This window comes from Anabrus simplex, chromosome 12 (assembly GCF_040414725.1).
Source record: "Anabrus simplex isolate iqAnaSimp1 chromosome 12, ASM4041472v1, whole genome shotgun sequence".
NCBI classification, from domain to species: Eukaryota; Metazoa; Arthropoda; class Insecta; order Orthoptera; family Tettigoniidae; genus Anabrus; species Anabrus simplex.
Window position 1 is genome coordinate 59,522,030 of NC_090276.1, and position 15,502 is coordinate 59,537,531.

The window sequence follows — 15,502 nt, forward strand, 5'->3', positions numbered from 1 at the left end:
TCTTTTCACCTTCCCTGCAGAGGTATATCACATCTAATGATGGGATTGAAAGGCCACCTCTGTTTTTCCTCTTCAGGAGGGCTGAATGTGAAACTGCTGTTTGGAGAACCGCCTTACAAACATTACATTCAACTGCTTTCTGTAATCTTTTCACAACAAAATCTGCTATATATTCCACTACATCCTCAACATACAGTGTCAGGTTGGCTGGGTGTGGAATGTAGTCATGATCATGACTAACAAAAAGTACATCAGTACTGTTGGCAGGCAGATGAATAGGATCACCAGTTATTTGACTGCTGTCTCTACAATTCATGATAACAGTAGGGTCAACTGCAGAGCAATTGGCACTGGTTGTAGTACCTATCTGTATATGGAGCAAAAGTCTTTTATATGCTGCTTCAAACTACCTAGCTGTGGGGTTGTTGTTATGACCACCATGACTCCTAATGGCACTAAAAAATACTTCCAGATGATCCTGACTAAGTTTGTAGGTGAGCAGAAAATGCATCTTCAGCTGTGGCATGTTCAAAATTGAGTCATACACTCCTAAGACAGACTTTAGACACACAATCAAACCTATGAAACCAGTTTTCCTAGAGCACTTCACTAGACAAACACCACCATCCATCTCTTGCAGTGATTGTATATATTAAATAGCCTCCTGAATGTAGGCCCTCGTACTGAGGATATTCTCTGCTTTCAATGGTTTCTGCCATCCCTTTGAACAAAGATTACGGCTGTTCAAGATATCAAATATATTGTTCATGAGCCAACAAATTTTACAGTCTCCTCACACCCTTGAAACTGAGGAAGATTTAAGTCTCTGTCACAATATGTCATTGCACTTGCAACACTTTCACTGAATGTTTGTGTGGCGAACTTTACTTTCATGGGTTCCTGCTCCCAGTGAATGTGCCTTTTGAAAAGTTTTGTTCCTAGATGAAGGCCCTCGATACTCTGAAGTTTCTCTAACTCTTCGAAGTACCTCCAATCTATGACATCACCCCTGGCAAAAGTTCTCTTAGCTCCTAAAGTATTCCTCACTAATTTTATAGCATGGCAAGCATCTAGAAGAATAAACACTTTAGAATCATTTGAAGGATTTTCAAACCAGATCACCATACTATTTTCATCAAAAGAAGCTCCCAAACAACGGGCCATGGATAAATTAGAAGCAGCACCATCAAAAGTAAGTGACACTACAATTACATTTAGGTCATTTAAAAATTTAAGGCACTCAATCACTAGGTTTGCTCTCTCCAAGCCACTTAAACCGTTAATCAAAAAATAACCCACTGGAATTTTCCAGTGTCCATTTAGTGAGACCACCATAAACACTAAAGCCTCCTTGGCTTCTGGTAAATCCTGATCCTCGATTTCAGTACCACAATTCACATAACCAAGAAATTGTTTTCCATCAAATTCAATGTGCTTCCGGATGCACATTTCATCCATCATCAGTGCACACACTAAGGGCTTTCCACTGATAGCCATCTCCTTCCCTTTTGAAATGAGAGCAGTTGCAGCCTCAGAACTGAATCCTGGCTTACCATCCACCGACTGATACCACTTCCGCAGTGTACTTGGATGGGGCAAACCATGAGGAAATACATCCCTCAAGTAGATGTATGCACGACTTGAATAGAAATTCAACGTAAGTGCAAAGCAGCGTAGTTCAGGAGGATACTCTGCTCTTGTATCACCATCCTTTGTTCGCATCAGAAGTTGGGCAGCAGCAGGAGAAAGACATTTCTGGAACAATGGAAGTTAAAAGGTGCATTATGCTTTTTCACAAGTTAATTTATGGTATTATATTATTTTTGAAATATTTGTTTAACAGAGATTGTGATACAATAAAATCAAATTACAGACTTCTAAAGGCTCCAAATTTTATGTATGTATGTATGTCTGTCTGTTAGGTCATCAACCCAGAGACTGTTTGGATGCTCAAATAGCACCACCAAAGGCTAGCGGATATAGGGAAACCGAAAAAATATTTAAGCTGTTGTTTTCTTACCTCAAGCGTGCAAGCAGCATCTTCAGTTATCATCATTTTCTCCTTCAGATGGTTTAGTAAGGCTTTCCCATTCTGCAACTGATTCATAGCTCGCCAATACTTCTACCTTTCCAATTTCAGCTTCTTATGGGATTTATCAATAACTTCCCTGGCAACCTGCATGAAGGTCTGGGCTTTCCTTGGTGACTTTACCATTTCCTCATTGTCATCACCAACATAAGATTTTCTGAACACCTTTGTATTAGGAAGAGACTCATTCTCCTCTTCCTGAGGAACACTGAAAAAATATGAAAATTATAAGGGTCAACAACAAAAATGTATTACCTATGTGTAATATAGTAACCTAATATGCTGCAATAGATGTTGCAGTTGAACAGTATGTTAAATATCCTAAACACAAATATTTCACATAAGGATGACAGGCCACATTCCTGCATAAATCTATGGAAAATAATAAATTTAAAAAAAAAAAAAATCTGCTCGCACACAACTTGTTGATGCAACAGGATCCACTTGAAGTTTCCTCTTCACAGGAGGTTTTCTCCTCTTCTCAGCTGGTAAAAGGTGGGGTGGAAAATTAAAAATTGTTGGTACTGCATTTGGCTTCAGTTTAACCCCACACCAAATGCTTCATTATCAAAACATTTCGGTGAAAAATGCTTAGAGCATAATCTTGAATGCTTTCCAGGTATGAAATTCTCTCTTCTTAATGCAACTACCCATTGCTTTTTCCTTGTCTCATCAGCAGGAAAACTGAAATCAATAAAAGCACAGTATTCAAAATTGCTGTAACCGGGAAACTGGAACTATAACCAATACAATAAACGTACGTATTCTACGGACACCTGACAACAACTGTATGAAACCCCTTACATCATCATCATATTTGCGTAAATATTTACTTACCCGTGAAAGGAAATGCCAGATCCTTTTTTGAAGGTCTCCTTGCATCCATACGCTACGCAATAGTGCACCATCGCTTCATTAACAGTAGCTAAAAGTCACTTTTAAGTACGCTGATCACTATTCTCGCCTATAACACAATGTTCAAAACTCTCGCACTACCCACCAGTCAGTTGATTGAGATCCTTGCTTCAAGAATGTGACGTCATCAGCCATCTATTGGATATATGATCGAAGGAGAGAACAGACTGGTTTCAGCAAAAAAAAGTGGATTAAGACAAAGTGCTCTATCACCTGTGGTCTTCATTGTAGTAATGGAGGAGTTAATGACAAAAGTGGCAAGGAAAAATGAAAGTGATGATGTTTACAGATGACTTGTTAGTCTGGGAAGAAAAGGAAGAAGAGGTGGAACAGTATGGAATGAAAATTTAATGCCAAAAAGAGCCAGATAGTGATCACAACTAGAGAGGAGGGACCTACAAGCTGGATAATGCTTGGTGGGGAACAGCTTAGGAAGGTAGATAGTTTCCAGTACCTGGGAAGTGTCATAGAGGAAAGTGCAAGAAATGATCAGGAGGGTATGTTGAAGACAAGCAGGAACATTCCTGAAAAGTTTCAGAAGCCTCGTTTGGAGCAAGGATGTCCCTCACAGAAGCAAATGAGTGATACACAGGACGTACTACTATATAGTAGAACCTCGATAATTCATAATCGGTTAATTGAAAATCCCGCCTAATTTGAAGAAGCTCTCGTTCCCGGAAACACAAGATACGGTTTTGCATGTTATTGAAATTGTTTAATTCGAAGTTCTATGTCGGCCCCATTACCAAAATTCAGACTTTTAATTCAAAACTGCCTTTAGATTTTAAAACAATAGTATGTTACAGAGTAATTTAAATTCAAAATTTATCCGTGTCATGATCAAACGCGTATTCCGGAATGTGGAGGGGTAGCTTTCCGGATTTACACTCACTTCGGTGTGTCTACAGTGTGCTTCATAATTCCTAAGTTGAATGAAGTCGGAATTCTTATGTATACAATCTTTTAAGGAATGCCATAATATCACACAGCAGGCAGTGTGCGGTAAAACAGAATCCGCGAACACTGGCAATGTCAATAGTTGACGAAAAAGCTTGGCTCATATAATCAATTCGTAGGCACCGAACAATATTGTCATTGCAGATGAAACTGGACGAAAAAGCTTGGCTCATATAATCAATTCGTAGGCACCGAACAATATTGTCATTGCCGATGAAACTGGATTGCTTTCTTTTAATGCCGAGCCCAAACAGTCTTATGGTTTTAAAGGAGAAAGTGCCAGCTGGGAATTGTACTAGTGTGGGGCTCATTGTACTGTGTTGCAGTGCACACATAGGAAAGTCATAAGAAAGTTTGATAAGCCACAATGTGTTAAGGTCGTCAGGCACTTTCCGTACAAGTATGAGGCATCTAAAAATATAAACAGAACAGTAATCCAAAAAATAATGCATTTACACAGGGGAACCAGCATAATTTATCCTCGTCTTTGAATTGTGTGAGTTTTTTCTTTCATTGCGTGAGCTTATGTTTGTCAGTGATTTATCCAAGTGCATTATTTGAACATTGTAAGTGCACCTTGTTGGATACATTTAGGAAATAGTTCCTTTTTCTTGGCATTTGAAAGGTTTAAACTGTGAATCTAGGTTAACTGCATGCAGTAACGAGCCTTAGAATATTTTGTAACGCGGCAACGGTTAGCATTTCTGAATTACAAATTGGTGGTTAATTCGAAATCACGCAATTCAAAGTCCGAATTTTGAGTCCCAACGACTTCGAATTAACGAGGTTTTACTGTACCTATTCTGATGTATTTAGCAGAAACTTGGTACTGAAGCAAAGAGCTGTAACTAGGTTGTAGGCAAGTGAAATGAAATTTCTGAGAAGCAGAATAGGAGTGACTGGAATGGATAAGATGAGAAACGAGAATGTTAGAAATATAGTAAAAGAAGAGCCACTACAGAACTTGATAGAGGCATCTAGATTTATATGGTGCGGACACAGGAAGAAGAGTTTGTCAGCAACAACTGTAACAAATTCAAAAGATGCTGAGGAAGAATGGAACCTTGATCCCTAAAATGTATTCCTGGGGATTATTAGCAGCATGCCTCGGTAGGTACGGGATGTCTTTTTTAAGGTTCCAACAACCGCTTCTGAGGCTGTGTTGAATGTTGTTATGAGGGAAGTGACTAAAGGTAGTGTTCAGATCAATATTTCAGATCCTTTGAATATTTGTACCTTTTTGTAATGAAAATACTTCTGGCTGATGCACGACCTTTAAAAACGTTTTATATGCAAAGACCATGCTAATTCAACGGAATGTGTGTGCGGGTGCATATACACAACACACATTGTTTTGTTAATAACAGAAAATTAAATGAAAATGAGAGAAAAGTTGAAGTGTTGCATTTATTTGCCTGTCAGTATATTTATTTCTGTTTATTCCTCATCAAGCTTTATCAGTTTGGAAGAAATATGGACATGTTTTTTAAATCCTCTCTTCCTCAGAACGATTCTAGATCTTGATTGGTCATCACTGCTGGTATGTTGATCTGGAGATGGACTAGCTTCTTCTGAATTGGGATGTCTTGCACCTGAAGACGCTTTTTGGACTGGCGTTAGGATGTATTCACATCCCCATTCACTTGGGGATAAAGGCTGCTTTATTGAACAGTGTGTTGGTTCATTAAGCTTCCATTACAGGCACATTACTCTTTTTGTCCCAATTCTCTTGTATTAGTATCTGTATTTCTGATAATGCTCTGTTGCAACATGGGACCTCTGTGGCAAATTCTTTTGTTTTGTAATTTGCCCAGAGTATTGCAATATATTGCTGATTGCAATATGCATTAAGCATTACTATTTTCATGTACTTAACATCATTTAACTGTAATTTAAATTAAATGAACTTGAGTTGATTCAAATGCAAATTATATAACTAGTTTGATACCATTGTTGGTGCTTGTATTTTTTTGAAATTTTGGAGGCCTTGAAATATCATGGTGGTGGTGGGTTATTTTATTGTAAATGGATATGAATTGTAACCACCATCTTTGGAACTGGAAGTTTCAGTCCTAAGTGAGAATGGTTTTTTTGATTATTTTTTATGGCACAGCAGCCTTAGTGAATCTGGCCTTGAAATCTAAGTAATTTTATCTTTAGTTGTTGGGAGAAAGGTGTAATTTGTGATATACAGGCAGCATATGATTGAACTGATAAAAATCATTTGCAGTGTGCTTGAAACATGAGTTCCACTGAACTCTCTTACCATACTTCATGAATACAAATGGTGCCTGTAAATTGTAATAAGCCATGTTTCTCTCCTTACCAATTCCACATGGTATGGCAGTTAACTTCACGTTTTTAGGATTAAGCTGATTTATTAAGAATGCTGGACCATAGATATAATATGTCAGTAATTGATAAGATGTGCGGCTGAGCTAAGAATGCTTAGTGGTCCACCTGACTACTTCGTTTGTTTCAGGGATATGGACGTCCGAATGAATGACAGGTATGCTGTTGCTTCTTATCTCTAATATACAGTAATATCTCTGTTCTCTATTTATCTGGCATGCTTTACATTTTTTCAAGAAGATTATCTTCTGTATAGTAAGTCTATTGATACTAGTGGTAGTTCATCAGAATTGCTCTTTTGTTAGCTTCTTTTGTCTCTTCATGCTTTCAAAGAACTGAGTCTCAAGTCTGACTCTCTTGTAGATGCAGCAAACTAACTTGATCACTGCTTTTGGAATTTCTTCTATTTTGAGGGAAAGGAAGCAGTTTCATGTGAAAGGTGATCTCAAGTGTATTGCACATTTATTTCAAGTTAATGCTTCTGTTGTCATTCTGACAGTAGTTCCATATTGTGCAACTGTTTGGAATTTTTCCTGTCTCATCCTGCCTAACGCAGGTTGCTGCTGTAAATATCATCTTTATAAACACTTGTTATTGGGATATAGAAAACTTTTCTCTTGGATTGTACCTTACACTAAACATTTTTACAAATTTTCATGTATAAAATATATCCTTTATCATCCCTATCATCCTAATATTAATATAGCATTGCATTTTAGGCTGTGGTCTATTCAGCAATAATATAAAGCTAAAGAAGTCGGCGAGAGAGATAGAGAGGTGGTGATAGGAATAAGAAATGGAACAATAGTAGATCCAGTGTGAAAGGTGGGAGCATTGGAAAGAGGAGACAACAAACATTAAAACTCAAAAGGACGAGGATAATCTTCATATATTCATGTCCATCTCTGGTTGGTCTTGATGCAGGTAGTGTAGAATTAGTAGATGGCCAGATAAATACAAGGAAAGGGTAGATGATTATGTTCATCCTGCTAATGAAGCTGAGAAGCACTAACAATTTCGTCAGGGGCCAAGAAGATGTGGATGTATATAGAACTGAGATTGATGATCAGAAGACCTATATATTAGAATACTGTATGTTATGAATATATGGAGATCGTCCTTTAGTGTTTCCGTTTTTGTCCTTGTGTCCCCTGTGTTTCCATATACTGATCTAGCATTTTATTTATACTATTGTGTGTTCCTTTTATTGTTTCTATATCTCTCTGTCATATATAGATGACTTGATTTATACATCTTCGCTCCTTTCCTATAATTAAAAAGCTAAATAAGTTAACCTAAAATGATCAGGATATAACCATCTGAGCAACATAAGTATGCGTGGAAAGGTCTCAGTTTTAGGATGTTTCGACATCAGTTGCTTTACTCGTGAATGTGGACAGTGAAGTTAGTACTACATAGAATTACATTTCCAATATACTAGCAAAAAAGGGGCTGTTAACTCTTAGATGATAATTGCCATTGTCAATTTTGTATCATGTTTTTATATATATAGAATAGTATAAGTAAAATCAAATCAAGGTGTAGCAAGGCCAGTGCTGTGAGCTCACTGTTACAGTTAATGGTTTCATGCAAGAAGTAAATTCTCAGGAAATTAAAAACTGGTGCCAGTTAAGAACTCTTGGCAAAGGTGTTGTCTTATATGAAGAATGCGTATCGGCTATCAGATGGCTCCAATCTGGTCAAGGACTGAGTAGTTATGAATGGCAGGGTAGTGCAGCACCTGTGAGAGCTATCCAGGGAAGGAGTCAATACATCACCCATTGTAGGCATTTTAACAAGACTAAAACTTTAGCACGTGTCCTTGGCTCCTGCCCCGATGGTGAATGCCTGCGGAGTACTAGATACCATTTGATCAGGAACAAGATTAAAGTCATCCCCGGCTGAGAACGATAAAGTGTACAAGGATGTCAATTGTGTTTCAGAAAATCATAGTACACAGAAATGATACAGCAGTCAATGGGAAATGTAGATTGCAATTTCCTATCAATCCAATTCTTCTAAGATCAGCCAAGGGCAGTTGATCGAGAGGAGGAGCATATCTACGAGCCAACAGCAAACTATTTTCTTGAGACCTTCTCCGACTTCAACAATATCATGGTCACAGGGCTGCCAGTAGGGTGTGGATGCACTGTTCCAAATACGTTTCTGGCTTTGAGCAAGTTTGGTCTAAAGTAACAGGTCAGGAGGTAGCCTTATTTGCTCTGAATGGTTGCATTCATATTCTACGAAATCATTTATACAATCCTTATTCATTTAAATTTTTTTGTGGATCAGTCTTTATGTGATAGTCATTATAATTATTGTCTAATTGTTAATAGCTAAATTTGTGTATTAAAGTATAGACGCAAAGACTTGTATGATATGCTCTGTCATAATGGCAACCCGCTAATTGGGAAGCAATTAAATAAATAAATAAATAAATAAACTCTGTTTTCAGACCTACTTTGCTGTACAGGAATGAAAGCTGGGTGGATTCAGAATACCTTTTTTATAATTTGGAAATAAGCTTGAGGGTAGCAAAGATAATTGCTGCTAAAAATATGTGGGAACTATGGAGGTAGAGGGTACTCGGAATAAAGAGTTAAGGCCAAGTTCAGAAAGAACTTGGATGAATCTGTGTGTGTACTGGCTTAGGTGGTGGGGTCGTGTGAAGTGAATGGAGAATAGGCTACCGTGAAGGGCAAGAGGAACAGAGACCAAAGCAAAGGTGTTTAAACTGTTTCTGATTGTCTAAAGATCCGAGATGTGAAACTAAATGAGGCCACTGGACTAGGTTCAAATAGAGGAGTGAGAGGGTTAATTCATAGAGGCTTGGAGACTGAATGCTGAAAGGCATAACAGGCTATTGTTGATATAATGCGTGCATGCTTTCTGGAAGGGATGGAAGGGAACAATATGGTAATGGAAGATATAGTTGTTTTAAGGGTGCAACATCTTGGTCATCAGCCTTGACAGATATTTAATGAGTTAGCCAGTCATACATGAACATTGGTTGTCCTTCACCTTCACGATATCTTAATAGAAATAATAGTTTGGCTGTTTCCTGTAAAAAAAATTTTTTTTTTTTCTGTAAGTTTCTCGCCTGTTTCCTTGGAGACTTCTTGATTGTAGATCTAGGGCTGATATTGATGTTCAAGTGTACATATAGTTAAAAATAATTTTGGATCAAGTTATCTTTCTTTTAGATTCTTTTTCATCAATCACATCACTTTGTGTTATATTTATTATGGTCAGCAGCTGCTTATTAAGGATGTTAGATAATGAACAGAAATTGAAAATGCTGTTATTGTATGTGCAAAGCTTCACGGGGGTTTCAGCCTAGTGTTTCAAACTGTTCCATACAAATGGTTTAGTTTAGATAGGAGGATATGAAGTTATACTTCCGAGCATAGCGGCCATACATGTTAACATGCTCGGCTATGGAGTGAAGCATTCTGCATTCGCGATAAGATTGGGTTCAAAACCCACCATTAGATGTCTTGAGAATGGTTTTCTGTGGTTTCCCATTCTCACTTCAAGGTAAATGGTGGGGCAGTTTTATATATATGTATAGGGTACAGCCAATTCCTTCCACCTCCTTACCCAGTTTTATTCAGCATCATTCATTTCATGTTCAGGAAAGACATTGAGCTGTTAAAATATGCCATATAAATTAATTTCACTCATCCCTGACCCTGTATCAAGAAATAGGATTAAGGGATAGACTTACATAAGAACGTACACGTTACTGCAGGTGTGTCGAAAGACGCGAGGATAAGCGAAGAAGACAACAGCAAACTGCACATCTTCATACACTGCTGTCTTCCTTTAGACGTATTCTATGCTTGTTTGAGTTATATGTACATTCCTTGCTAGTTTCTGAGGTCATTGCTATCCAGCTTCTTTTGGGGAAGGGCTTTTCTGATACTTCTTCTTACACTGACCTGTTTTCATGTTGCTGTTTGATGTTTGCCATTATTATTATTATTATTATTATTATTATTATTATTATTATTATTATTATTATATCCATCTATGTTTGACTTTTTATTCATACACTTATGTCTTTTACATCAGTGAATTCCTTTCTCCTTATGTGCTTTCCTCTTACCCTAATACTCTGTACATCAAGATTGAAGATCTGTCTACAATGTCGCCCTCAATAAGTGTGGATGCTGACCCCCTTGATGAAGCTGGGAAGCAGAAATGAGCTTGTCGGGGGCTGAAAAGAAGGGGATCTAGAAGAGTGGTGTTGATGCAGAGCTTGTCCTCATCCTTGATTTTTTTTTTTTCTACTGCTCCTTCCACACTGACCTGTCATTGTGTTTATCTTATCTGTGTATGTTACAGTTCCCAGGTACTCTCTCTCTGATTTATTTTTGTATACCTAGTTGTTCCCTTTAAATTGCTTTTTCTTTTCTGTGAATATCCTGAGGCACTACTTCCGTTGTTTCCCACCCTCTCGCAGTAAGGCACGTGCAGTTAAGCTTGTAAGGTCTGACCATTACTGCAGATATCTTTTATCTTTCTTCTTCCAGAAGTTTCCAAATTTATGGCAAGCTAGAGAAACTTCCAATTCATCTTCCCACAACTCGCACTCTTAATTACAAAAAGCAATGTTTTATAATTAACCACCTATCCCATACATCAAAATATTGTTACAGGTTTTGCTAAAGTTTGTTGTTTATGGGTGTAATGTGACATTCGCAGGAAGATGAAGGGAAGTTCAAGTATGCCAGCACCAGGGTTGCTTCGTTATGAGGAAACACTAAATAAAATAACATTTTGATGTATTGAATAGATGGTTTATAATAAAACATTGTTTGTTGTAATGAAATAGACTTTCAATGCAGATTAAAAGATGAGGTTAGTTACTTGCACTTGCACTCATCGGTTTTCTATAATTTTTATTATTCTGATCGACTCCTCCTCCCGCCAGCGTTTTCATTATATTGGGTTATTTTTGAGAAGATCAACATGCAGATTTAAATAATACTGTTGTCTCAGTTTCTTATGAACTTTTGACGCCATGGGACCATGTTGCATTTGTTTTCAGAGTTTGGAACCGCCAGCTACATTGCATTTTATTTTGCTGCATAGTTTTTCTTTGAAGGAAGTTCAGTTTAAGAATAAGTTCAAAAGTGTCTTGAGATTACCATATCCGCCCACTTTTTTTCCCCCCAATGTTAAAAAGTGCTAATAAGAACTATATTGGATGGTTTTATTGTATGTCGTTTAGACTATACCAAATTTGAACCCTGAATTAGGTGGAAACCTGTGAGGTTCAATAATCTAAATCTACTAATATGAACTGTAGCAGTCTTATCTGCACGACCTAACATTGTAATTTTTTTGGAGGTCTATTTGTATCGTTCCCTAACTCTACTGGCTTGTGTGGCAGAAATTCCTGCTTGCTCCACAGCCAGTTCAAGGTCACAAATAAATCAGAACTTCTTAAAGTTTCGTTTTTCCATGTTGTGGCTGGTGTTGTGTTGTTTGGGTTTGCATCACTGTGTCAGTGCTTTCCATTTGGTCACTATCCGGTCATGGCAGATCATGTGCAATGGAGGGTTTTGGTCTATTTGTCACTTCAGTTGTATAAAGGAGAGAGAAAGAGAGAGGTTTCATGAAAGACAAAACTTACAATAATGTACAGGTTTTGCAAAAGTTTGGTGTTTGTGAGGGTAATGTGACATTGGCAGGAAGAAGAAGAAAAGTTTAAGTATACCAGCACGAGGGAGACCAACCTTTTAACTTCGAAAATTGGGAACTTGGAATCACTATCCCTTAGGCCTTTATACATCCATGGTAATAGTTACTACACAAATTCTAGGATATCCTTGAATCGTGACAAAATCTAATTTTTAACCTGCAGTCTAGAGAATTATATAATCTGGCTCCTTGTTTAAATGGTCTGTGTACTGTTCTTTGGTTCAGAGGGACCCAGGATCACTTCCTGCCGGAGTTGGGGATTTCGATTCCTCTACTCGGGGAATGGGTGGGTGTGTGTGTGTGTTAGTCTTATAACATCTACATGCAGCAAGTACATTATACTACAAACCATGAGAATCATGCAGTGATGAATACATCCTCCCACATAGGGTTGGTGTTGGGAAACCAGCTGGAAAACTGCGCTTAATCCAGCCATAGTGCAATTCCAACTACTTAGGGTTGTGCCTGGAAGAATAGTAGTGTGGAGAGTTACGTGGTATGTTGTACATAACGCAATGCTAAACTTCCACTAGGTCTGCCAGAGCTATCTTCTCCACTTGCTTTTTGTTTAAGATGATTAGTTTTCGACTAATTTACACCTTTTTTAAAAATTACAACATCAGACAGCCCTCCATGTGCCATAGAAAATCTTATTTCACACTTCACACTTGATTAGGAAGCTTAGTAAGTGATGATATGAGGAACAGTATGGAGGTAAGAACTCTGCCATCGCTAAAGAAACCTACAGCAGAAAGAAAAGACTACTATATAGGATTTGAGGTTAAGGAAGACTCTGGCGAAATGCTCTTTGTAGTGTGGTGCTATATGGAACAGACACCTGGACACTAAGGAAGGTAGGTTGAAATGGACTAGAAGCATTTGAGATATTGTTGTGAAGAAGGATGGATAGGGTATCGAACAACCAGATATTGGAGAGAGTTTGAGAAAAGAGGAAGTTCTTACAAACCATCCATACAAGGAAGAGGAACTGGCTACGAAAGGAATGTTTGCTGATGAACACTCCATAAAGATTGGAAGGAGAAAATGAGGCCGAAGAAAGTACCAGATGGTGGACAGTGTCAAAATAGCAGGGAATTGCAGAGAAACTAAGGAGATTGCTGCAGACAGGATTGCATGGAGAGTGGCTTTGTGAAAACCTGAGTAAGTGCAGAACACATTATATTATACACTTGATACACCCATGGTATAATTTTCTAACCATTTAAAGTCACTGACTCAGGCTTTACAGAACTTGCACATTTATTCATTTTGTTTGTGAAGTAGAATGTATTAATATTCCAGTCGTGATTACCTAGCTCAAGAGCTCTTTGTTCTTGTGAAAATTTAATTTTTAATCATTGCAATAAAACTAACGCTAATTGGTACCGTACTACAATTCCATGCACACACACCAAGTTATAAAGTTCAGCACTGGCCAATCCACTGAAGACAGCTGTGGGTGGTTAACATAACACCAGTACAATCCGCCAAATGAGCAGTAATTGCTGAACGTGAGCACTGTTGCCACAACTAATTTTTTCTGCAGACTGAGCTTGTTAGATATAATATATGAGCATCCGCTATTGGGTATAAAATTAAAATTAATTCATGGACAGCGATTTGAGTTTGGGACAACGTACTAAAGACTTTCATCTGGGGGCTCGACAAAAATTTGCTTAGATTCAATAAAGTCCTGAGATATTTATGTGCCGGGCTGAGTGGCTCAGACGGTTAAGGAGTGGCTCAGACGGTTAAGGCGCTGGCCTTCTAACCCCAACTTGGCAGGTTCGATCCTGGCTCAGTCTGGTGGTATTTGAAGGTGCTCAAATACGACAGCCCCATGTCGGTAGATTTACTGGCACGTAAAAGAACTCCTGCGGGACTAAATTCCGGCACCTCGGCGTCTCTGAAGACTTTTAAAAAGTAGTTAGTGGGACTTAAAGCAAATAACATTATTATTATGGATATTTAGGACAAGTTGCAACTCTGGCCAGTAAATTCAGAGAATCAAAGACAGTAAAATTTAATTAAACTGGTTTGCTTGTTAGTGCATACATACAGGGCAAATGAAAGCAGGGTTATCCAGTAAGTCGTAAAGTTGTTAGAATGGTGGCATGGGAGTTAAATGTTCCAGTAACTGAAAATTTACGGCAACAATTGATGCAACATTTAAGCCGGTATGTATGCACCCTTGGACTACTATTGCGGAATGCCTACCGACACATTCTGCCGAATAATTAGGCTACCTGTCTGCATTACATAATAAAACTGAGGAAAGATCGCAATATTTTATAATACAGTGCCATGAAACATTTAATTGCACATTGTTATTGTGTATACTCCTGTCAGTCTATTTCATGGATTTAGGTAATTTTAATGTATGATCATGGGTTTTTAATTTTATGTCCTGTATAAATGAAAATGTTGAAAGCAACTAACTTTGCAGGTGTACCGAGAATACAATTATTTATGTTCACTTCAGATTATTATAATGGGAAGCAGTGCTGAAAACACAGCTGTTTCTCATACCAGAACACGCAATAAATACACTGTCCTCACATTCTGGAAATTTGTACTTGCTTGGATGTTGTTAGAATCGTAAATTCATATTCTTTTGGAAGTAGACTACCGGTAATGCATTTAATAGGCTGCCAATCTACTTGGGAAAAGCACTTTTTAATTTCTTGTTACATTCAGATACGATTGCTAAACATAGGACTGCACGCTAGTTTCTAATGTATATTGTTTTCAACAGTGAAAGTTTTACCAAAATCCTGAATGGGAACATAATGCACTTACCTTATTAGCTTGAAAGACATTTTGGAAAGTTGCACTTGATAGAAAAGATCTAGCTGTAGAGTTAATTAGTGAATGTGGATTTATCATTCATTAAGTTCCAGGAACACATTTCTTGCAATATTTTATTGCATATTTGTAAGAGTACTTGTTTTATGGAAAACCATATATATTTAACTCTTTGGATATACTTTACTTGTTGGGTGTTGTGACTTTGAAAGCTGAAATACCGTTAATACTGAATTCTCTTTGGGTAATTAGTTGTTTGTTACAATTCGGCTGGATTACTATCACTGTTGATTAAGATTGCAACATCCCTGCTTTTACTGCTAGCCTGGTAGTTGAAGCAGCTGTCAAATTAATGGTGATTATGATAATGGGTTGGTGACTAAATATGTTCATATTAAATATCTGATAAAAATTAAACACAGAAACATGCAGGAATTTTTATTGGCCCGTCTTAGGTACCAAAATTATTTCATGTACTTGAAATTTCCTATTCTGTTAACAAACGGTAGTTTTATGAAACATTTGCCCAGGTGACTGTTGAACTCTGTATGTGGTGAATTGGATATAAGTGCAGAGGTAATCCCAAAAATAAGGTCTATTTTTTTATAAATACATAGACCTGTTTATTTCTACAATGGTTTGCATCATTTTACAGCTTGAACATTTAGCTAT

General features: G+C 37.6%; 1 protein-coding gene across 7 annotated transcripts in view; it reads left to right on the forward strand.

Moving 5' to 3' along the window:
* Window positions 1–15,502, forward strand: part of LOC136884042 (serine-arginine protein 55) — a 190,094-nt gene that overhangs the window by 108,190 nt on the left and 66,402 nt on the right. For 5 of the 7 annotated variants that reach the window (XM_067156065.2, XM_067156061.2, XM_067156066.2 and 2 more), the window contains exon 5: window positions 6,444–6,470. The exons of the other annotated variants lie outside the window; for them this stretch is intronic. In XM_067156065.2, coding sequence (XP_067012166.1) covers window positions 6,444–6,470 — 27 coding nt within the window. The remainder of the gene's footprint in view (window positions 1–6,443; window positions 6,471–15,502) is intronic. 7 annotated transcript variants of the gene reach the window in all.